This window comes from Cryptomeria japonica, chromosome 7, assembly GCF_030272615.1.
Source record: "Cryptomeria japonica chromosome 7, Sugi_1.0, whole genome shotgun sequence".
NCBI lineage: Eukaryota > Viridiplantae > Streptophyta > Pinopsida > Cupressales > Cupressaceae > Cryptomeria > Cryptomeria japonica.
In genome coordinates this window covers 673,839,686-673,864,068 of record NC_081411.1, presented here as the reverse complement: position 1 = coordinate 673,864,068, position 24,383 = coordinate 673,839,686, and the positions used below count along the sequence as shown (strand labels likewise).

At 32.4% G+C, this 24,383-nt stretch overlaps 1 protein-coding gene across 1 annotated transcript; it reads left to right on the top strand.

Moving 5' to 3' along the window:
- The first annotated feature begins 19,733 nt into the window (after positions 1-19,733).
- On the top strand, positions 19,734-23,311 carry LOC131040393 (receptor-like protein 7). The gene is made up of 3 exons (XM_057973304.2): positions 19,734-19,792; positions 19,927-20,295; positions 20,386-23,311. The coding sequence occupies exons 2-3, from the start codon at positions 19,950-19,952 to the stop codon at positions 23,286-23,288; spliced, it is 3,249 nt and encodes a 1,082-aa protein (XP_057829287.2). The 5' UTR covers positions 19,734-19,792; positions 19,927-19,949; the 3' UTR covers positions 23,289-23,311.
- The last annotated feature ends 1,072 nt before the right edge of the window (positions 23,312-24,383 follow it).

Genomic DNA, 24,383 nt, shown 5'->3' with positions numbered 1-24,383 from the left:
ATGATAGTTATACATGCTACCATATGAAAAATAATCTCAAGGAACTAGTATATAGTGACAAATCAAATACTCCTTATTGATCAATCACCACAACCACACTTTGATTTGGAAAGCACATTGACAATGTGCATTTGCACATGTGAATATAGAATATATGTCCTCCACTTGAAATGATATGAAAATATTTTAGTATAGTGCGAAGGGAAAGAAAAAAGAAAGACTTTTCATAAAAGACTTTTCACCAGCAAAGATTTCCAATTCTAAGTTTCCACACGGCAATTTGACTACTTGTGCTTCACTCACTTCTAATCAACTCAAATATTTGCGTGTTGGAAACAATAGATTTAAATACTTTGCCACCTTCGTTGGCACGACAATTTGACATGATCATCTCTGTCTATTCGAAGGCAATTCGTCAAGATTTGGGCAACACTCCAATTTCAATCGACTTCTTAATGGGAATTATTGAATTATTGATTGGATTATACTAAACAATGAAATCAATGTGTGAAATAATGTAACTTGATACGCTTAGTTGATTAAGTGAATTTCATAGATTTACAATCTTTTCCATTCTAATTTTTCTAAAGATAAACTATTTTGTATGAAATAAAATAATTATTATTTTCTATTGTAATTTTTCTAAAGATAAACTATTTTGTATGAAATAGAATAATTATTATTTGATTGTGTTTACATTTATCTTGAAATGTTATTATTTCTTTGAATCATATAACAAGGATGGTTTTGGATTATTTTTATTTTGTTTAGATATTGTAGAACACACCTCATGTATTTACTTTAAGCTTAGGGCACTCTTTACATATAGTGATCTTATAAATCATATCTAGTTGAAGCATGGAAGTGTATCACACAAACATCCACGTGCTACACTAATGTCCATATACAACGTGTCGAAAGATTTCACAAGGTTGAAACAAAACATAAAACTAACATAGGGAAACACGAAGCAACACATAGGGTTGAAAGTACAAAAACACAACAAAATGCTAGCACTACAAGTACATAAAAGGCTAAGCCTAAGCTAAAATGATCTTAGAATATGCTACGAGAGGTGGAGACCAAAGCAAGCTCAAAGTATAATGCGATAATTATAAGGTATACAACTTCTGACATTGCATTTTCCTCCCACATTCCCACGTTGATGTCACTAAGCATGATCAACTTTAATGATACATAAAAAGGAAATATACTAAAAGTAACATCATAGAAGGATACACTATAACTCTTCGAGTGAGGGAATCATGTGCCTAAGCTAAGAATATATAAAACCACATGTTTAGTAATTAGTCATCATGAATAAGCCAAAAATGATAAATTTACTTAAAATACTAGAGGTATTGGCTAGTGACATAGAGAAGTCAATGGTTGGGAACAACAAGTGCTTTTATTTTTATTAAAGTAATGAAGGACTTAATGATCACACAACCAATGTGACACAAATAGGTTCTTGGTTCTAAGGCATACATGATTTGCACTTCTAGACAAAGGTAAAAAACTATTAATACAAAAGACAAGGAAGGACATAACTCTTGTAATCGTTTTAGCTCTATAGATTTGAAATTTAGGTGACCAAACAACTATAATTCTCAACCATTGCATTATGCCATTAATGGTGAGACAATCAAGTCAAAATGTTTGATACCTAAACATGTTTGAAGGATTATATACTCTCAAAATTTAATGACCTTAGTGATGATTTTAAATTTATCTGACAAAATAAATAATCAAAATCCCCACCCCCGCCCCCCCCTTCTCCCCCCGCCCCACATCTTAGTGAGTAATGATCATTAACCAAATTCTTCACATTTAAAAATATGAATTTCAAATTACTAAAACAAAAAATGAACTTCCTAGGCAATGATCTAGTTTAGGGAACATAAGCATATATACAATCTAATACAAGACAAACATTATTGTAGAAAATAAACCATGGATATTTTGAACATAATAATATGACATAACTAAATGTTATATAACGAATATATTAAAAGAACTAAAAGTATTTGCTAAAATCATACAGTTAAAAATATTAATAAAAAATAATTTAAAATAAGTAAAAAAAATATAAAAGTAAAAACTTTTGTCTTTTAATAAACAAACTTTTTCCAATCAAATTTTAAATGAAATTTAATATGAATAACGCAAATTAATATAATATTTAAAATTTATAAATTTTATTCAGAATTCAATACGACAACATAATATAATTTTTTAATTAAGAAATTGAAATACATAAATATATACATTTATTAAAAAAATTCTCGAAAAGAGCAACTTACTTTTTTATTCTATTACACGTCGAATGCCTTGTAAACCACGAATCTTATTAATGGAAACTAAAACACTATCTAATAATAATAATAATAATTAGCCTGAGCAATCACGAGCAAAGTGATAAGGTAAGGACTTATTTCCCGTGTTCACCGTCATTTGACTGCTTCTGCTTCATTCATTTTCTTATCATCTTTCACTATTGCCGTGTTAAATTCATTTGACTTGTTCCGCTTCACTCATTTCTTGCCTTCTCTCACTGCTGAATGGGATTACCCACCTCTCTGCTTATTTCCTTCACTTGAGTTACAACAACTTTGAAGGGTTGGTACCTTTGTGGTTGGGAAATATGACTAGTTTGGTTTCGCTTTGGTTGTATGAATGTCCATTATTAAGCGGTTCATTTCCCTTGAGTCTCTCTCACCTAGCTACTCTAAAAGAGCTTAGGTTAGTGGGAGGAAAGTTAATTAGTGGAAATCTAAGTCAAATATTCTGCGGGGAATGGTTTTGGCTCAATAAACTTTTTCTTGCATGGTCCAATATGAAAGGAACCATGCCACCTTGTATTGCAAATTTTTCCTCCCTCATTTATCTTATCTTACTATTCCTTCTTCTATTGGAAATCTCTCTTCCTTGCAACACTTATTTCTCTATGACAATTCGTTGAGTGGAGAGATTCCACCATCACTTGGTCAAATTCCATCTTTAACTTATTTATGTCAGATTGTTTCCAATTTTTTAAGTGGAAAGATACCTCCCAAGTGGGGTAAAATTTCCTCTTTAGTGGCTTTAGAGCTCTCCTTGGATTTCTTGAGTGGCAATATACCTTCCCAGTTAGGGGAACTATCATCTCTAACATATCTTGAGCTTAGTGACAATAAACTAAATGGTAGCATTCCCAGTTCAATTGGAAGTCTTCCTAGTATTGCAGGTATTTATATATCTTCAAACAATCTTCAAGGAAACCTTTTTCTGAACTTTTGTCAAAATTTGACTAGTCTTTATTCATTTGGTGTATCCTACAATGAGTTGACTATAATCATTAAACCAGATTGGGTGCCCACAATTCATTTCTATGATCTATACTTAGCTTCATATAATATTGGGGGTATCATTTCACCATTCCTTTCCACACAGTATAGATTGTCCAAGTTAGATCTCTCCACCAATAGTCTATTTGCAAATATTCCAAATTGGTTAGGGCCACTTCCTTCTTTGGAAAACCTTAACTTGTCTTACAATAACTTGCAAGGTCATGTTTCATCCAACTTGATTACAAGAGATCTTCAGAGTGTGGACTTACACAGTAACATGTTACAAGGTCCTCTTCCTTTTTCTTTAGTGCAAGCACCAAACATGAAACTATTGGACTTGTCTCAAAATAGATTCAAAGGATTTATTGCAAAGGATATTGGCAATATTCTACTAGCCATTCAACTTTTCTCTCTTTCAACAAATGATGTAAGTGGTGATATACCTTTTTCAATCGGTCTTCTACAATGGATGGAGGTTTTGGATCTGGGTAAGTGCACAAAGATGGTGGTAAAAAAGGGGGTATAAGTGGAAACCATTTTTTCAGAAATCATGTGAACTTGAACTTGGAGGCAAACTTTGAAAGTCATCCACTCAAGATATGAAGATAATCAAAAGAACAAATATTGTATTACTCTGAATCTAGTTTCCAAACTACTAAACATTTTCAAAATTGGATAAGATTAAGGGGGTCAAATCCTTCACGCGAAAAACAAACCCTGATTTTTTCTGAAAAACATAACATAGTGTGTGACGTGCACATCAAAAAAGTCATAGTTAGATTTAGTATTTTGACAAATCCTTTGGCAGAAAGATAGTTAAGAGTGAGCACTAGAAGTTGTGTATTTTTTTGTAATTTTTTGTTGAGTACTTTTTTTATGATTTTTCCAATCGAGCACATCTTGAAAAATTAGGTACCTGTTCGTGCACGAAACATAACTTGCACTAAAAAAATTGAGAATACAATTTTTTTTTAAATTGTAAAGAATCAAGTGCACTACAATAATATATAAAGTTTTTTAAATTTGGATAAGTAGATCAAAAGTTTTTTTAAAAATGGTACACGTATGTCTGTGAGAACTATGGAGACACTGGTAAAAGAAATTCAATAATAATGTTAATGTTGTTCGTATTTAAAAAAATTATATGGTTAGAAAGCTTTGAAGATGGGTGAAAATATGGTGGCAATTTTAGAAATACCCACTTGATGAAGTGTAAACCTGATGATAACAAAGTCGAGAATCCAAGTTGATAAAATAAAACATATCAAAAAGGAGGGAAATGGAGGGAAATCAAACTTCCAACCCATAGCTTTGTAATCCAGGCCTATTTACAAGCCTAAACAGTCAAAAGCGCGTACGGGGTACCTATGGTATAAGAAGCGCGTACACATTGTCTTACTATAAACAGCGCGTATGTGCTACTTCTGTTTAAAATTTGGGAGTGTGTATAATACGATATTGTATATATAATATGTGTATATACATATAATATATAATATATAATATATAATATATAATATATATGTATATATGTATATAATAATATATAATATATTAAGTATATATATACACACATATGTGTATTGTCTCCCTCTCTCCCCTTCTCCCTTCCTCCATACCCCATCCCTCTCTCTCTTCTTCTCTCCCTCCCCACTCTTTCTCTCTCCCTCTCTCCCCCTCTCCCTCTCCCTCTCTCTCTCTCTCTCTCTCTCTCTCTCTCTCCCTCTACCCCCTCTCTCTCTCTTCCTCTCTCCCCCTCTCTCCCTCCCTCTCCCTCTCCCTTTCCTTCCCTTCCTTTTCCTTCACATTTTCTTTTTAACAAATAGCGTGTACAAGGTGCTGAGCCTATTAGTTTGCTGTCCTACCATAACATTTTTAAGGCGTAGGAGCACGTACGCGGTAATGATGAGTTCTAAGTGCGTACAGGGTGAAAAAAAAGTTACCGTTGGGCTTGCCAACATTTTAGGGACTAATAGTACGTACGCGGTTATTAATATAATACGTACTAACTGTGTACGAGGTACTTAGACATAGTTTTATTTGCCCAAGAGCCTCAATGACCTCAAAAGAAGTTTTTGAGGTTGTTGAAGGCTCCACTGCAACTATGTCTGCAATTCTATTACTGTATTATACATAGAAGTAAGTGAATTTTTTTTTTTTGCATGATTTCAAATGATTGAATTTTTGTTCTTATTAGCTTTGTCAATATTATTGTGATTGTTTAATAGTTTTGATTCAAAAAAATAATGATAAGATGCATATTTATGGTTATTTGATTGTTTATGAACTTTTGTTTACACATATATGTAATATGATTCTATTTAGGACAATCGATATCGACCATGGGAAAGAACAAGCGAGGAACGATGGAACAATGAGAGACTGAAAAGGAAAGACAAAGGCAACTATGAATATATTGCATGACATAAGAACGATAGGACAAGAAATTGTGTCATCCTCAACATCTCAATTCGATTTACCAAACGAACATAATGCACCTAATCCAATTGAAGAAGATACATTTGATTTATCGTATGAACCTAATGCAATTGAAGAAGAGATCACATTGAATAATAAATTAGATTATGAACATAAACCTACTCTATTTGATGAATTGAATGTACATAATGCATCGATGTTAACACCTCCTAGAATCATTCGTAGGAAACCAAAGTATCTAATTGACATTGATGAGATTATATTGAAGCCAATGCTTGATAAAATGAATGAATGAACTTGTAGGAGAATGGTTAAAATAATATGGCAAAACTATTTTGAAAACTTAAATCAAACCACAAGATATCAATTAATTGTTCAAATGATTAAAAATTTAAATTTTAGAGAGACAATGAAAATTCTAGGCCTAAGATCATCTGAAAGTAACAACGAAAGAACTATTGTGATAAATCTATTTGATGCATATCAAGTTATTGGTTCAAAATCACGTACTAAAGATTCTAATGTTACTCGATGTGTCATTACATCAGCCATAATGAGCAAGAAAATAAAAAAAGATCATTTGATAAGAAAAACAAGTAAGTCATTAAACGTTAGTAGAACAACATTAAGTAAAGCATTATAGAGGCAAGAAAAATAGAGGAACCTAACAATAATTCTCTTTGGGCATTCTTGGGTAGACTACCAGGCAAAGACAAGGTTGTTGTTGATGCACTAAGAACATTAATTGAAAATTTTTGGCATGACAACACAAGAGTTTCGCCCAACCAAAGAGATATTTTTAGAAGGCGAATCAGTTGTACAAATCATGAGCCACATGCCAAACACTATTTGGATATGACTCAAACAAAATTTTATGAAGTATTCTTTGAAAATTTTCCTCAAATAAGAATTTCTCAAAGGTTTTTTGAAATGGAAAAACATTTTTATATTAAGATTAATCATGTACGCACCACGTGTTGTTGTAGGATGCATATTGAATTTTCCATGCACTATGATATTTTTCATCATATTTGTTCTACTTTGCACACTAACGATGTTTTGCAGGAATGTAATATACAAGCACCTCGTAAGTTGGTAAGAGATAGACATGATGGTTGCATTTATTATAAGATGCCTTGTTTGGAAGGTTCTTGTGATATAATTGGTGGTTTGCAACATTTACCAAGATGTGTACATTTGGAGAGCACACATGAAACTGGTAGGAAACTAGTTTCTTTTGGAAAATACAAGACAATCACATATGGAGTTAAAGATGGAAAAGATTTAAAGAGATGTTAGTGAAAAATGATATATGTGTAGATGAATTTATGGAAATATTTCAAGAGAAACTAGTTTATGAGTACATAATGCATAGACATAGAGCTCGATGGTTAGATGAGAAATTTAAGTTATGTAAGGACATATTTCCTCTTGGCACCATTGCCTCTATCGTTGATTTCGCTAAAAATTATACACTACAAACTCAAAATGAGGTGCAATCTATGTATTATCATTCTACACAAGTTTCTAGTTTTGTACACATAACATTCATGCATGCAAATGATAGCACAAAGGAGGATAGAAAGGTTGTAAGAGAGTATCACTTCTACATAAGTGATGATCATACTCATTCATCTAAGTTTGTACAAGGATGCTTTAAAGTTTTCTATGATAATTTAAAGGAAAGAAACATACAATACAACCAACACTTAATATGGTCAGATAATTGCACCACACAATTCAAGAATTGAAGGATGTTTTATTGGTTGACAAGGATGCATATGACAAGTGATGTACAAATTTTTTGGAATTTCACTGAGGCTGGACATGGTAAGGGAGAACACGATGATGCAGGAGCATGTGTAAAAAGAGCCCTAGCTAGCGAAGAATTGAAGTACGAACGTGTTGCTAAGTTCATAGATGTAGAAACAATTGTGTGATGGTGTAACTCTACGATGGGTCCAGGTAATCCAGGTATGTCAATGGCTTGTAGATATTTTTGATTGATCACTGAATCTAACATTGAAAACTATCTAGATTATTGTACAGTTGGAGGATCGACTGACATGCATTCATTTATGAGTTCAAAAGCAAGTTCACTAGTAATTTATATGAGACAGATGGTATGTTTTTTCACTTCATGCATGCATTGTTTGTGGGAAGAGTGTGAATCACAAGAGTGGGTTGACAAATGGTCTTGTAGACCACTGGTTTCCATTGATACATATCAAATTCCCAAAGCACTACAATTGAGCCAGATGGAGACATCAGTGGATTTTGACTATGTATATGACCTAGTGGATTCAGGTGATTTTTTGAGTTAATTTTTTTGCAAGTATTGTTTTTAGTTCATTTTGTTGTACATCACACTTTATTTTTGGTATTAATTATCACTTTATAAAATGCAGGTCATGTGTATGCAGTTGTTGCAGAAGAGAACAATGAAGAAGGAATGGATTACTATTTGTGTCGTTGTGTTGAGCCTAAAAGAAAATTGACAACCACAATCATTGATAGAGAGGGTATTGAGTATCCAATAGGGTCTGTTGTCATGATAGGAACATGGCTTAGGAGATACCCTATCAAGAATTTTGATGTTTGGTTGTTCGAGGACTTTGAAACACACAAAAATATTCTTCATTTCTCTAACCTTATTGTTGCAACAAATATTCATTTGATGAAGTATCGTGGTAGACCTCATAACAAGATTTTATGGAAAGTTCATGAATCTGACCACGAGGCAATACTTGACACAATATGGGTTAGAGTCGATCTTGAAGGCTCGCTTGATTTATTCTATGATTCAGAGTAGAATTATTTTGAGAATTTTGTATACATTGTCGACAAATTGTTCTATATTCGTTTTTTGTATATATAAATGCCCATGAGCTGATTTGTACATGTTTAGGGGAATAATTTTGTATATTTAAATGGCAATGAGCTGATTTATACATATTTAGATGCCAAATTTTGTATATTAAAAATGGCGATGAGATGAATCGCACATATTGTAATGCCAAATTTTGTATAAAAGCCCATGAGATGATTTGTAAGACATTTTTTTGTATATATGTGACAATGTTTTGTGACTATGTTTTGAGTTTATGTGATGTGATAAGGTCAATCATGAAAATTATTGATAAGGTCAATCATGAGAATTCTTGATTCTTGTATAATCATGGATAATTATTTGAGTCATCATCGGGTCATAGGAGTCATAGATTGAGTCTAGATACAATTTGAGCAAAAAATGTCATTATTATCAAAAAAATTGTCAAAAAAGTTGTCAAGCAACTTGTACATCGTGTCGGTAAGGTATGAATCTCGACGTTTTGGCACTTTGGGATGCACGAGAGGAGCATGCCTAGCGTAAAACTGCCCAAGTGAAAGCTACCCTACTGTTAAGATTTCTAAAATTGATGGTTACCAGGTGAGATGTGAAAATTTGAAGATGGAAGAAGATGAAAGGATTACTACATTCATGGAAAGGGTAAATGAAATTGTTATGGGAATTCAATGTTGTGGTGGATCTCTGAGTGAAGATGAAATAGTTTCTAAAGTTCTAAGAGCTTTACCATCGACTTATAAGATGAAGGCTATTCAATTAATGAATTGAGAACAATGACTAATACTTCTATCAATAGAGATACCTTGGTTGGGAAATTATCTACTTTTGAGCTTGAAGAATTTGGACCTTCTGGAGCTGTGAAGTCTAAACCTGCTTTTCATGCATTTACGTCATCAACCGGCAAGCAAGATTGGAAAACTTTGTATGCAAAGGAATTGGATGATATGAGAAATGAAGATGAAGAATTTGAGCAACTTGAAGCCCTATTTGATAAAAGAGTACCTAAAGGACTAGTAGGAAGTAAGTATGAAGGAAAATCACCTCTTAAATTTTTTGCATGTAATAAGATAGGTCATTTTGCATCTAGATGTCCTGAAAGGAAATCAAGATTTGAAGGAAGAGCTAGAAGATATTTTAAGCCTAACCTTGGATATCAGAACAAGCATAAGTACATGAAAAACAGAGATAAATCATGTTACTTTGCGAATGAGGAAGGTGTGACTAATCCTAATGATGAACTGACACAAGACTCTACTAGTGGTTCTAACAATAGAAAGGAATGGGTGTTCCTGACTATCAAGGAAGATGATCTGGCACTGTAAGAGAATGTACCTAAAGAGAAGGCCCTTGCTACATAATTGAAGATAAGGCTGAATGGGTAATTGATAGTGGATGTTCACATCATATGACTGGAGATAAAAGGAAGTTTCTATCTTTGCAAGAATTTGATGGAAGTCTGGTTAGATTTGGAGATGACAAAGCATGCATGATCAAAGGAAGAGGAACTATATCATTAGATGGTAAGCACAATATTGAGAATGTTTATAATGTTTATTATGTAAGAAATTTGGTGAAATGAAGGCTATACAGAAATCTCTTAAAGGTAAAAGTGGATTATGTTTTGAGGCCTGTGAATGTTAAAATCAAAAGACCAAAGATAAAAGAAAGATGGAGAATGTTGAATTTGAACAAAGCACTGAAGAAACAAGCAAAGGTTCAGGCAACCCCATAATCAAAGAAGCTCTACAAGGAAACCTCTTGTTAGACAACCTAATGCTCAAAGGTACCCTTCATTCAATTGCTATTGTTTCTCCTGTAATGAATTTGGTTATATGCTTCCAGAATATAGAACTATAATGAAACAAAATGTTCATTGTTTTACTTGCAAGAGATTTGGTTATAAGGCTAGCAATTGCAGAAATCAAATTATGGATGGAAGATTTATTTCTTTTATCGTTATTGTCAGTTATGGAATAGTTTTAAGCACAAGACTAATCAATGTAGATCTAGAATGACTACAAGAAATTCAGAATAGAGGAATGTCAAGTGTTGTGGTTGCAATAAAGTTGGGCACATTGCTAAAGTATGTAGAAGCAAGAATACAAAGAAATATAATTTGGTAAAAAGGAATGGATCTGGAAAGAAGATTGATTTAGAAGAAGGGAGGAATGAAATGAAAAGGATTTGGACAAATAAGAAAGTAGACTTGATAGAAGGTGTTGTTGCATCTGGCCCTTGTGTAGAGATCCCCTCTGGAAACTAGTCTGAAAAGTTTTGGTTTAGGGGGAGCTATAATGAAGATCCCTTTCCCCTGCCAAAGAGGTTGATGTTGTTGTCACATCATGTTGATATATTGGATAAAATGATGAACTTTAACTCTTGGTGAAGATTGTGACAAAAAATATTTCTATGTGGTAGAATGTGAAGTTTCAAAAAGTAACTGTTCACACAGGTAGAGATGTTTAACAAATTTTTGGTGGCATGATGGTTTTGGTGGAAAAACCCTAGATTATTCAAAAGATTACATCAAGTTCTTTTTGTTCATTTCTTTATCAGTGATATCAAAATTTGAAGAGCGGAGAGAAGTATTCGAGCGAAATTACTATCAGCAAAGCTAAGGTATTTTCAAATTCTTTCTTATGGATACCAACAAATTCATTAGTTGTGAAGATGAATCTAGACCAGAATTCAAGAAATTTAAGAAAGAACCAATAAGAGATGCTTCAATTGGTGAATTTTTGTCACTACCAGCTAGGGTGGTATGTCTTGAAGATATCTACAAGTTTATTGATGCACAGATTGAGGAGTATGACAATGTGAAAATCAAGAATTTCAAATATTTCCCTTTCGAGAGAAAATTTGCAGTTGATCACTGAGTTAGGGCACAAGGGTTTGAATATTTGGAGTGAATTTATAATGATAGTTGATGAAGAATTGGTCAAGATTGTCTTGAGAAGAATTCATGATGACTACATTTGGTTGGATAGTTTTTATCAAATCACAAAGGAAGCTTTAAATGTTGTTATTGATCTTTGCTTAGATGGAACCGTACTTGTGAAGAAGATAGTAAGGAACAAACAAGTTGAGGCATTGATAGGTGTAATTGTAAACCAAAGAGCTCTACAGATTGACACAATTATAAATCCTCTGGTAAGATATGTTTCTATGGGTATTAATTATAAGATTTACTTTCCGAACATAGAAGGTTCTACATCATCTATTGTAGTATGTGTCACTTACCATATGGCTAAGACAAGAATGAACTATGATTTATTTGAACTGTTTAGTATTGAACAATATTGAATCGACAAAGAATGATGGTTATGCTTTTAATTTTGGATTGTTGATTGTATGTTTGGAATTTTACTTTTTAAATTCATTACCAATGGAGGAGAATATTATTTGGGATAAGAGCTTACCCATGGGAAAGTAAATCAAGATATATTTGGATAATTTAAATGATAAAGATAGGGTGTGCAAATAATATTTCTTTGAACTCCAAAAGAACTTGATTTTAAGATTTAGGATCTGGGAAAGATGTGTTGAGATGTATAGGGATAGGATTACCTTCTTAGTTGATACAAATCATTGTTTCATGGAAGCTATGTTGCCCCAAAAGTTCAGGTTAACAAAGTTTGGTTATGAAATTAGCACTGTAGAATGTGTGATGTATCCAGATAGGCTTATTAAACTTTTAGTAGATCTCACTAAAGATAAATTTGGTACTTATGAAGAACTCATTGGATCAGAACCTACTAGATAGATGGCTCTAGAAGGATCCTCCTTTAGTAAGAAGAAAAGAAAAAATCTATTGAGATCCCCTCTCTAGTTTCAAAGAAAAATAAGTCATCTAGAAAAGAAGTCTAAAATAACTAGCATTGATGATGTTGAGACTATTGAAGCTGATGTGAAACAGAAAGAGATAGTTGTTATAGAAGAAGTGTAGAAGGAACCCTTTAGTTCTTTTGATGAAGGTCCCTTTGAAGTTGTTTAAGTTCTGAAAATGCTTGAGGAACCTGATGGTATGAAGAAAATAGGAGATGCATGGTTATCGCAACCATCTTATGACAAGAAAATATTGTAGAAGATTTGATTACTTACTTGCTGTAGAACAATATTGTTCATAGTTATATTGAATTTTCTCCCGAATGTACTCTTTGAATAATTGAGTGAGAAATTAGCCTTGAAAGCCGCTGAATAAGGACAACCAAATGTTGAAGATGAAGTATAGAGAGCTATGACCAGAAAATGTATTGTTGCATAGAAGAAATTGAATGAATGCATAAATGACATGAGGAAATGTGTGGGTGCTATTGCCAATGTTTACAAATATTGTGTCAGGTGGCCTGTTGTGAAAACTAATCGCAAAGCAAATATTGACTCCTTGGAGTCAGAGCTGAATAAATTTGCAAAATCTTTCAATATTTTCAAGGATAAAGATGTTATAGTGAGGAGTAAGATTAATTATTTGCAGTTGGAATAGTTCATGATACAGAGACAAAGAGATGATTTTGTCAGGAAGTTTTGGACTGTTAAAGAAATTGTTGAAACTAGAATGGATCACTTTACTCGTCTACTGGATGATGCAAAGAAAGCTGAGTTTAATTTGATTGTGCTAGATGATTTTATTGGTGCTATTGACCCACTTGTGTAGTGCAATTGTCACTGCACAATGTTGACATCTGCTATCTGTTCTTGGAATTCATTTCTCTTGAAACTCAAAGAAAAGTATAAGAATATTTTCCCACAAAAATATAATTGAGACCCTTTCTTATAAGTATTACTATTGTTGTGGGGAAGATGCACGATGGTAATTTTTTTCTTTTTTGATATCCTTTTTCCTTGATGGAAAAGGGGGAGAGAATTTGATATTGGGAGAGATTGAGAAATTTGAAGAATAGTAGGATAAGAAGAAAGGGAGAGAGATGGTGGCAAGGGAGAGTATGTGATAAGAACAGTAATATTTTTAAATTTTAAAGCAACTCTTTTTTGGATGTTGCCACCAATGACAAAAGGGGGGATTTTTGGAGTTTTGTTATTGATACTCTTTTCGTGAAGGAGAATGTTGCATAGGTTATACCAGCTATTATTGATGTCAACATACTTTTGTTGCTCTGGTAATTCTGTGACTTTGTTCATCATTTTTTGCTCTACATTTCTCTACACTTGTAGATATGGGTTTACGATTTGGGTAGTATATTTATGAATATTAGATATACCTATATTCTAGTTTGTACATGTTATGAATCTTTGGAAGGTGAGATACATGGTTTGGTAGTTTGGTTTCTCAGTTGCTTTGTTTCTCTTGAACAAAATAGTTTGTCTAGACATCCACATTTCATCAATTGATTATTTTTTATCTTGTGGTTTTGGGACATGACTAAGCATTGTGGATAACATGTGTAATCCAGTTAGTGTTAACCTTTGTTATATTTTGGTAGACCTATTTTAAGTATAATGTGGTAGCGTGTAAAGTATTTTCTTTGTAAGACACGTGTGGCTGACTTGATATGTGGATCAACATATATACACACACACACACACACACACACACACACATGTAATGTATTATTTTGTTTAAAATATGAAGACAAAGATATAATAGAGATATACAGATATAAAAGTGTGGCATAATGATCAGATGTGATAGGCGATTGAAGTAGAAGGGAATAATTTAAGAATTAATGAAGTGTGTGAAGTTTGTCTAGTGAGCCTAATTGGAACTGTATTACATATGCAGTAAGCCCTTTGGCAGTTGGCCTTCACCTTTTGGCAGTGAGCCTTGTAGTGAGAATTTTGTAATATTTTATAACTAGTTATATTATATTGAGAGTTAACCCTCTCCATGGTTTTTCCCTAATGGGTTTCCAACCAAAAATCTGGTGTTGTCTTGTGTATGTTGTTGTGGATGGTATCTCTACTTTACTCGTATATGTTCTTTCTATTGCATGCTAATTAATGCGAGTTCACGAAGAAATATTCAAGTTCATTTTAAAGATCCAAAGGGGAATACTGATTCCCCCCCTCCACCCCACCCCCTGCTTAGTATTATAGTTGTTCAACATCCCTCTCTATCAAGATCGATTCTAGGAAAAGTGGTGGTAATAGTATTTTTGGTAATGATGACAAACTGAAAATGTTGGCCTTAGTTGAGGAGGTGGATAGGGATGTCAAGGATATAAAAATGGATCATGAGAAGAAGATTATGTTGCTAGAAGAAACCATGAACAAGGTTCACAAAAATATTATCAATGTGGTGAGCGTCATCTAGTTGACTGCCTTGAATCTAGTGTTATGGGTCTTTGTATTTTTAATGAGAAAGCCTAGGCCCTGGGGATAGGTAATAATTTAAATAAGGGTAAGTTTACGGGGGATCAAGATGAAACTATTAGGATCGATTCTCATTCTATTGGCAATATTTTTGATTGGATCAAGGTAAAAAGGTGTTAGTTAAGTCACAATGACCTTTTGCTATGACTTGAAGCCAAGCCAAAGTTGTACATGTGATCATTCTCAAGTGATGCAAGAGTTGATTGATCTTCATGGCTGCCTTATTCAATATGATCTATAAGTTTTTAAATTTCTCAAGGAATTATAGTAGGTTGGTAAGGGTCTATTTCCTTATTTCGGCTGGTGTTTATTTCTTTTAGTTTTTCTCATGTTGTTGTTGGTTGATACCTGTAATGTTTGTTTTTGCTTTTTGGTATCATTTTAATCTTGTAAAGGGTTTCAGGGTCCATTCAAAAGTTGTTTTATCTTAGTAACAAGAGTTTCATCAATGAAGATTGATTCGAGTGCTTATTCATGTAAAATCCTAGGTATTTTCAAAACTATTTAGTCAAACTATAACTAAGAGTCCATACTAAAAGTTGTATATCATTTCATTTCTATTATTCATTTTCATATTTGAAGCAAATGCAACCTAAAAGTTACATCACTGAGCATGCACACCACATAAAATACACAAAATAAATTAAAACGAATAATCTTTGTGAATGTGTATGGAATGAGGGATAAAACGCTCCTATGTATTTTTTCAAATTTAGATAAATATATCAAAAGCTATAAAAATAATTAATACATATGTAATTGTGGAATATAAAGACACTGCACTGAAGGAAAGTAAAATTAAATAACTTAACTTATTTAGAATATTGAAAAATTGTATGGCTACTGTGAATCTAATAAGTAGCTCTTCATTTTAGTGGTGATTTTGTAAAATTTTATTGCAAAATATATAAATCTGATGAGGTTGAAGTGTAGATTCAATTTTTATTTTTATTTTTATATTTAAAAAATGAATTAAGGAGGCACAAGATATTCAACCCTTAGGCTTCGAAATCCTAGTTTAAATGGGTGGTATCATAAAAAATAAAATATAAAGTATTAAAAGTGTATATGCACTAAAAATATGTGTTATGTTTTAGAAAACATGAACACATTTTGTTTAAATCTTAAGGCCAACCATTAATTTATTCCCCATCTCCATTCACTAACCCCACTGTTGTTTTTGGGCTTTATGCCCCTTTGGTATATTGGTTTGATGTTCGGTAGTGTTCTATTATCTTCTTCAATTGTTCCCTTATGATATTTTTTTGTTTTTCTTCTATGAAATATTCTTAAGAAAGAGAATTGTAATTGAAAGTTCTTTGGACCACATTTTGAGGTATTAAGGAACTTTGTTTTTTGGCCAATATAGGGTTATGAGCACTTGAACAATTGGTCTACACAATTTTGTAACAACAAACAAAATACAAAGTTATGCCCTAGATTTAACAATAGTTGAGAACTTGATCCCCACCTTGTAAATTTTTTCTAAAATTGTCTAAAATGCAAGTTATGGATTAGAACCTAAATTTTGAGTTACATACACAGTTGGAAATGTCTATCTAGCCCCTAGGATGCACCAATGCATAAGTTATGGTGTATGAGGGTAACTTACGCATTGGTGTATCCTATGGGTTGGATAGCCATTTCCTACATAGTTAACCAAACTTAGCTCCAAGTGTAGACCTATTGTTAGTTGGACTCCAAATCATGAACACAAGGGTTTCATTGGCTAGGCAATATTATATCACATGCATTCATATTGGGAGGTTTAATATCCGAAAAAATTGAAACAATATATTGCCTTTTTGATGAAAACATGGGGGTTTTTAACCCAAGTTATGAAAAAATTGTACAATATTTGGCAAAAATAGGGGAGTTTTTAATTTAGGATATGTATTGGGAGGGGGTGACAAAAAATGAGTTCGGCGCAATATTTTTTGAAAATAGGGGATTCTTTAGTATGCCATGAACGCACACGATATAACACAAGCTCACAAAGTGAAGCCCCCATGATCATGAAGTCTATAATATTGATCACACTATAAAGTCCAAGTCCTAGGTCTTAGGTCCTTAATACTCAACATTTAGTGTAGTACACAAAATTGTTTATGTGGCAAGAGGTCCAATGGAATCTAAATTTTGAGGTGTCAATTTGGCAGTCTTATATTTGTTTCCCCTGTTATGCTCAAATGCCAATTTAAAATTCAAATTTTGAAGTTTGAGATGTTTCCTTAAGAAGGGATTAGAATTTTACCCTTTTTGATTGCATCTTGTAGTCAAAACTCTAAAATTTAAGAAAATGTGACTTAGATACCAAACTACTAGGGTGAGTCAATTTATTTTTGAACCCCAATCCTATGTAAATGTGAGCTCAAACTCCAAATTCTAACGCATGCACTTTGTTTTTAGTAATATGAGTTTTTTGTAGTATCATCTCAAAAGTCTAAATCAAGAGAGAATTTTCCATTTCTTCTTGCCTTTTGAGGTACTTGAGATGTGTCCCATTGCTTGTTTTAGTCACAATGTTGAGGCTATACCTAGTTACTCTTTCACTATGGTTGTTGCATTAAACATGTTATGGGTGTCATTATGTTATACCATTGCACTTTGTAAATGTAGAGGTACAACGTCACAAGTTTGTTGTTCATCTAATTTTTATTATTAATGTATTAGGTGAAAGCCTAAAGCAATACAACTTGATTTATAATCAAGAAAATCTAGAACTTCAATGCTAACACAATAGACTAAAATGATACTTCCTAAAACTATAATGTTACCCTTAGTTTGAATATACATTAGATAAACGTAATTTATAAGTAAATAATTAATTTTCGTGTAAAACAAACTCATACCAACATGATTAAATTAAGTCACTTAATGTTTTGTCCACTAAAAAACTTTCCTTTGTTCTTGAAAGATCCAATTCACGAGCCACACGACAGTTTGATGTCTTCTGTCTGGAAAACTGCATGATATTTTGTTTCCATGCGGCAGTTTAAAAATGATAGATTTAAATACTTTTCCACCTTTCTCGGCACGACAGTTTGAAAATAATCATCTTATCACCTACCAACTTCAATCGACTTCAAGATTTAGAATTAGTTGAATTATTGATTGCATTATAGTAAACAATGTTAACTTTTTACGTTTACTTGATTAAGTGAAACTCATAGATTTACAAATTTTTTTTGTTGTTGTAATTTTTCTAAACATAAATTATTTTTCATGGAAAAAAATTAAAATTATTTGGTTGTGTTTACATTTATTTTGAAATTTTATTAAATTTTAGTCATATAATAAGGATGGTTTTTTATTAGATTATTGAACACACAAAAACATAACAAATTGATAGCACTACAAGTACTTAAAAGGATAAGCCTAGATTAAAATGGTCTTAGAATATGCTATGGGAGGTGGAGACCAAAGCAAGCTCAAAGCATAATGCGATAATTATAAGATATACAACTTTTGACATTGTATTTTCTCTCATATTACTATGATGTCACTAAGCATGATCAACTTTGGTGATATATATAAAAAGGAAAAATGCTAAAAGTAACATCATAGAAGGATACACTATAAGTCTTCAAGTGAGAGAATCATGTGCCCAAGGTAAGAATATACAATAGCAGATGTAATTAGTCATCATAACTAAGTCAATAATGATAAATTTACATAAAAATAGTAGAGGTGTTGGCTAGCGATATAGAGAAGTCAATAGTTGAGAACAACAAGTGTTTTAAATTTTATAGAAGTAATGAGAGGTTCTAATGATCACACAACTAATGTGACACAAATAGGTTCTTGGTTATGAGGCATGCATAATTTGCACTTCTAGACAAATTTGCAAACCCACGAGTACACAGGACAAGCAAGGGCATAACACTTGTGATCATTTTAACTCTATAGATTTAAACTTTAGGTGGCCAACCAAACAACTTAATTCTCAACCATTGCACTATGCCATTAATGGAAACACAAACAAGTCTCAAGTTTTGATATTTGAATATGTTTGAAGGATTATATACTCTCTATATTTAGTAACCTTATGTTTTAAAATGACCTTAGTGACGGTTTTAAATTTAATTGACAAAATAAATAATCAATTTTTTTCACACACACCTTAGTGAATAATGATCATGTCCTAGATTCTTCGCCTTAACATATATGAATTTCAAATTACTAAAACAAAAGATGAACTTCCAAGCCAATGATCTGGCCTAAGGGACATTATCATAGATGCAATGTAATCCAAGACAAACATTATTTTAGAAAATAAACCATGGATATTTTGAACATAATGATATAATATAACACAATATTACATAATAAATGTATTAAAAGAACTAGAAAAATATGCTTAAAACATGCATTAAAAATTATCAATACAAAATTACATAAAATAAATGAGAAAGATATAAGAAAAAACTACTTATCCCTAATGAAAATTAAAGTAAAATTGTATATTAATAACTAAATTATTGTAATGTTTAAAATTTACAATTCAGTACAAAATTAAATATGAAAACATAAACTAATTTTTTATTAGAAAATAAAATAAAATAAATATATACACTTCCTGAAAAAATAAGTTGAAAAAAGTAACATACTTTTTAATTATATCATATATAGAATGCCTTGTAAACAAGAATCCCCGTCATTTGACTTGTTCTGCTTCACGATCACGATCCCGTCTTCCCCGTCATTTGACTTGTTCTGCTTCAGTCATTTCCTCCCGTGCTGGACACGAAATAAGCAGCTCTTTCCTTATTTAACCTCACTTTCCCTTCCTCCTTACTCACACTTCTCACACTTTCCATTACTCAATCTATGCACTAAACTCCTGGTAGCTATCTGCATTTCTCTGTGTTATTTTTCAATTAATATCAGCCAATTCTTGTTCAGTTTTTATTATTTTAATCTCTAATCAAAATTGTTGTTGTTGTTCTGCTTATCTATTAATTGTTGTTGTTGTTGCAGGTGAAATAATCTGAATTCTTGCAATGGATCGGTCCTCCTCTGTCATATGCTGCTTAATTGCATTCGCAAGCTGTTTTCATATGATAAGCTGCAATATCACATGCCTGCATCATGAAAGAGATGCTCTTCTTTCTTTCATGAATAAATTGGATCCTGCATTTTTATTGCATTCATGGCAGGGCTTTAATTGCTGCGAATGGAGGGGAGTGGAATGTAGCTCCCACACCTCAAATGTTGTCAAACTTCATTATTCCAGACATCGCTGGTCTGGTGAGAGAAATAGCACGCTTCTTACAGATTTGTTCCAATTAAAGCGGCTGCAGCATTTAGATCTAAGCTTCAATTCTTTGAGTGGTGTTCTACCCAAAGGTACTTTTACGAAGCAATCTTTCATGTTTTCTGATTTAAGCTTTCCCTTTACAGTAATTTGAGTAGTTTTTGTTTTCGTTTACCATGTAGGTCTATTTGCCTTGCAAGAATTGAGACATCTAGATTTGAGTTGGAACTCTTTTGAAGGTGAAATACCAAAGCAATTTGCCTCCTTGCACAATTTAGCTTATCTCAACTTGTCCAGGGCCGGGTTCAATGGTACAATTCCCTACCAATTGGGGAATCTCTCTCAGCTGGAATTTTTGGACCTATCTGTTTTAGAGGTGTATAATTTTGGAACAGAATTTGTTGGAACAGAAGTTGGAACAGAAGTTTTTCTTTATGGGGAAATGCACAGCCCTAGTTTAGTGTGGACAGAAAAACTGCAAAAATTAAAATACTTGTCTCTTAGTGGAGTGGTGCTGAATATAACAGGAAAGCAATTGGAAGCATCCCTTTCTCATCTCTACAATCTCCAACAACTCCACCTTTTAAGATGCATGCTTTCAGGACACATTCCCAATGCTATCCAAAACCTCTCATTCCTCACCCACCTCCACTTGGGTTACAATAACTTTGAAGGGTCGGTACCTTTGTGGTTAGGAAATTTGACTACTTTGGTTTCTCTTTGGTTGCATGAGTGTCCATTATTAAGTGGTTCGTTTCCCTTGAGTCTCTCTCGTCTGCCTACTCTAAAAGAGTTTACATTAGGGGGAGAAAACTTAATTAGTGGAAACCTAAGTCAAATATTATGTGGGGAATGGTCTCAACTCAATGTCCTTTTTCTTTCAGGGTCTAATATGAAAGGAAGTATGCCACCTTGTATTGCAAATATTTCTTCTCTCATTTATCTTAGTTTGGGAGATATGAAAAATATGGAAGGCCCAATTCCTTCTTCTATTGGTAATCTCTCTATCTTGCAAACCTTGGTTCTTTATAACAATTTGTTGAATGGAGAGATTCCACCATCACTTGGTAAAATCCAATCTTTGACTTATTTATATCTTTATTCCAATTGTTTAACTGGAAATATACCTTCTGAGTTGGGCAATCTTTCCTCTTTGCTGGGCTTAGAGCTCTCCTCAAATTTCTTGAGTGGTAATATACCTTCTGAGTTGGGCAATCTTTCCTCTTTGGTGGTCTTAGAGCTCTCCTCAAATTTCTTGAGTGGTAATATACCCTTCCAGCTATGGGAACTATCATCTCTAGGTTTTCTTGGGCTTAGTGACAATCAACTAAATGGTAGCATTCCTATTTCATTTGGAAGTCTTCCTAGTATTACAAGTATTTATCTATCTTTATACAATCTTCAAGGAAATCTTTTTCTCAATGTTTTTGAAAATTGGACTAGGCTTAATTCACTTGATCTATCCTACAATGAGTTGACTGTCATCATCAAACCAGATTGGGTGCCCACAATTTACTTTGATGGTCTATACTTAGCTTCATGTAATATTGGGGGTATTGTTCCACCATTCCTTTCCACACAGTATAGATTGTCTCATTTGGATCTCTCCAATAATAGTCTATTTGGAAATATTCCAAATTGGTTAGGGATGCTTCCTAATTTGCAAAGTCTTAACTTGTCATACAATAACTTACAAGGTCATGTTCCCTCCAGCTTGATGAAAAAATATCTTCAGAGTGTGGACTTACATAGTAATATGTTACAAGGTCCTCTTCCTTTTTCTTCAGTACCAACATCAAACATGGAACTATTGGACTTGTCTCAGAATAGATTCACAGGATTTATTGCAAAGGATATTGGTAATCTTCTACCAGCAATTCGGTTTTTGTCATTTTCAGCAAATGATCTAAGTGGTGATATACCTTCTTCAGTTGGTCTTCTGCAATCTTTGGAGGTTTTAGATCTCTCAAACAACAAATTGTTTGGTAAAATACCATCGAGCATAACTAATTGCTCTATTTTAACAAGATTAAACCTAGCAAATACTAGTTTAATGGGAGAGATACCATATCATATGGGAATGTTAAGTGAACTCAGTTCACTTCATCTTGATGGCAATATGTTGAAGGGAAACTTGCCATCAAGCCTTAAAAATTGTTCTAGCTTGCAAATTTTAGATTTGGCTAACAATCTCTTTTCTGGGAACATACCATCTTGGTTAGGCCAGTTCTCTGAATTGATGATACTTGTTTTGAGGTCAAATAAATTTGAAGGGCACATTCCACATCAATTGAGCAATTTGTCAAGCCTCCATGTTTTAGACATTTCACAGAATGGTTTGATTGGTTATATCCCACCACAATTAGCAGCATTGAAAAGTATGAGGAATTCTACACTGGGAAGCTCAAATGACAATGATGGTACCTCCTATTATTACAAAGAAGAGATCCAAGTGTTCAACAAAGGATTAGAAATGGTGTATGTCAGTTCAGTGATGCTACTTATAACTTGCATTGATCTATCTGTAAATAATCTAACAGGTGATATTCCTTCAGTAATTGGGAATCTTAAAAGTCTCCACACATTGAACTTATCAGATAATGGTCTTACAGGAGAGATTCCAAGAAGCTTTGGATTACTTACAGAGTTAGAATCACTTGATCTCTCAAACAATAAACTGCATGGAAGGATTCCAAATGAAATGCTACAAGTTTCCTTTCTGAGTTTTTTCATTGTATCTAACAACAGGCTTTGTGGAAAAATACCAGAAGGAAGACAATTTAATACATTCAATTCTACTTATTTTAGTGGGAACCGTGATCTTTGTGGATTCCCAGTTAACAACAAATCATGTAGATGTGGAGAGAGGTCAAATCCTAGCATACCAACTCCTCTTCTTAAGAAAGAAGATGATGAAGGAGAAGGAATTCCATGGCATTGGTATGTAGAGTGGATGGTAAGTGTTTCTATTGGATTTTGGGGAGTGTTTGGAATCTTGGCTACAAAAAGGAATTGGAGGAGAAGATTCATTCATGTATTAGATGAGATGGCAATTAGTTTATTGAGTAGATTGACAAATAGATAATAGTGAAAAATTGTAAAATCATTATCCTCAAATACTTCTCATGATAATGAGATTGCCTTGTAATTTCATTATAACTAGACAAATTTGATGTCTTTCTTTTCAAATTTATGAAACAAGTATTAAAAGTATTTGAATTCTTTCACAAGAATAAATAAATATTAAGTTAATTCATTAATTAAATATTATAATTTTATAAATAGTATATCAATAAAATACAAAGTACACTTTTATGTTTGAAATATTACAATATTTTAACTTAAAAATTGAAGATATTACTTATTTGTATGTGAAATAGAAGCACAAAAAAATGATTTTAGCATTTTTCAGGAATAGGCTTTGATTATAATTTTTTATTTAACTCAAATAAAATGTTGGATGACACCTAGAATGTATTCGATCATAGAGTGAATTATTTAATGATTTTGATTCAATTTCTTGTGTTATTCACAAATACATGTGTTGACGAGGATGAAATTTGACTTAATACAACAAAACCATATGTTGTATGTGTCTTAAAGCTCAGACAAACCAATGTTGACTTTATGCATGTAAAATAATATAGTGGAGTTAATTGTTGTGATTACGTCTACAAACATTAATACTAATTGATATGGAAGTATCTTTAAAGTTAATTAATTGAACATTATTATAGTAGCACATCATATATTTTAGAAATATTAATGTTATAATTCTATCACAAATACTTTTTTAATATATGTAAATATGTTATAAAAAAATGAAATATATACTTTTATATGCTTTATTTTTCAAAATAAGTATATGTAAGTAATGGATATTTATTTCTATCTTATAAAATTTATTTCAAGATTGTAGTAAAATTCGATTTGGGAATGCCAGCCCTACCTTTTCTATGTAAATTATAAGTTGGGAGTCTTCATAGACTTTCGTCACCTCACTTCTAATGGTGACAATCTTTTTAATGAAAATTTGATTAATTAAAATAAGTTATTTAGGAAACTGGTAAAATTTCAAAATACAATATATGATTCGTTATAATTTTATTGGGTAAATATTATTATTTTTTATATGTCCAAACTTCAAATTCTTAAAAGATAGATGTCTTGAAAAGCATCT

Excerpts from the sequence above, each read along its gene's own strand:
- LOC131040393 (XM_057973304.2), top strand. The coding sequence starts at position 19,950 with ATGGATCGGTCCTCCTCTGTCATATGCTGCTTAATTGCATTCGCAAGC. Across the intron at positions 20,296-20,385 it reads GAGTGGTGTTCTACCCAAAG|GTCTATTTGCCTTGCAAGAA; the intron begins GTACTTTTACGA and ends TTTACCATGTAG.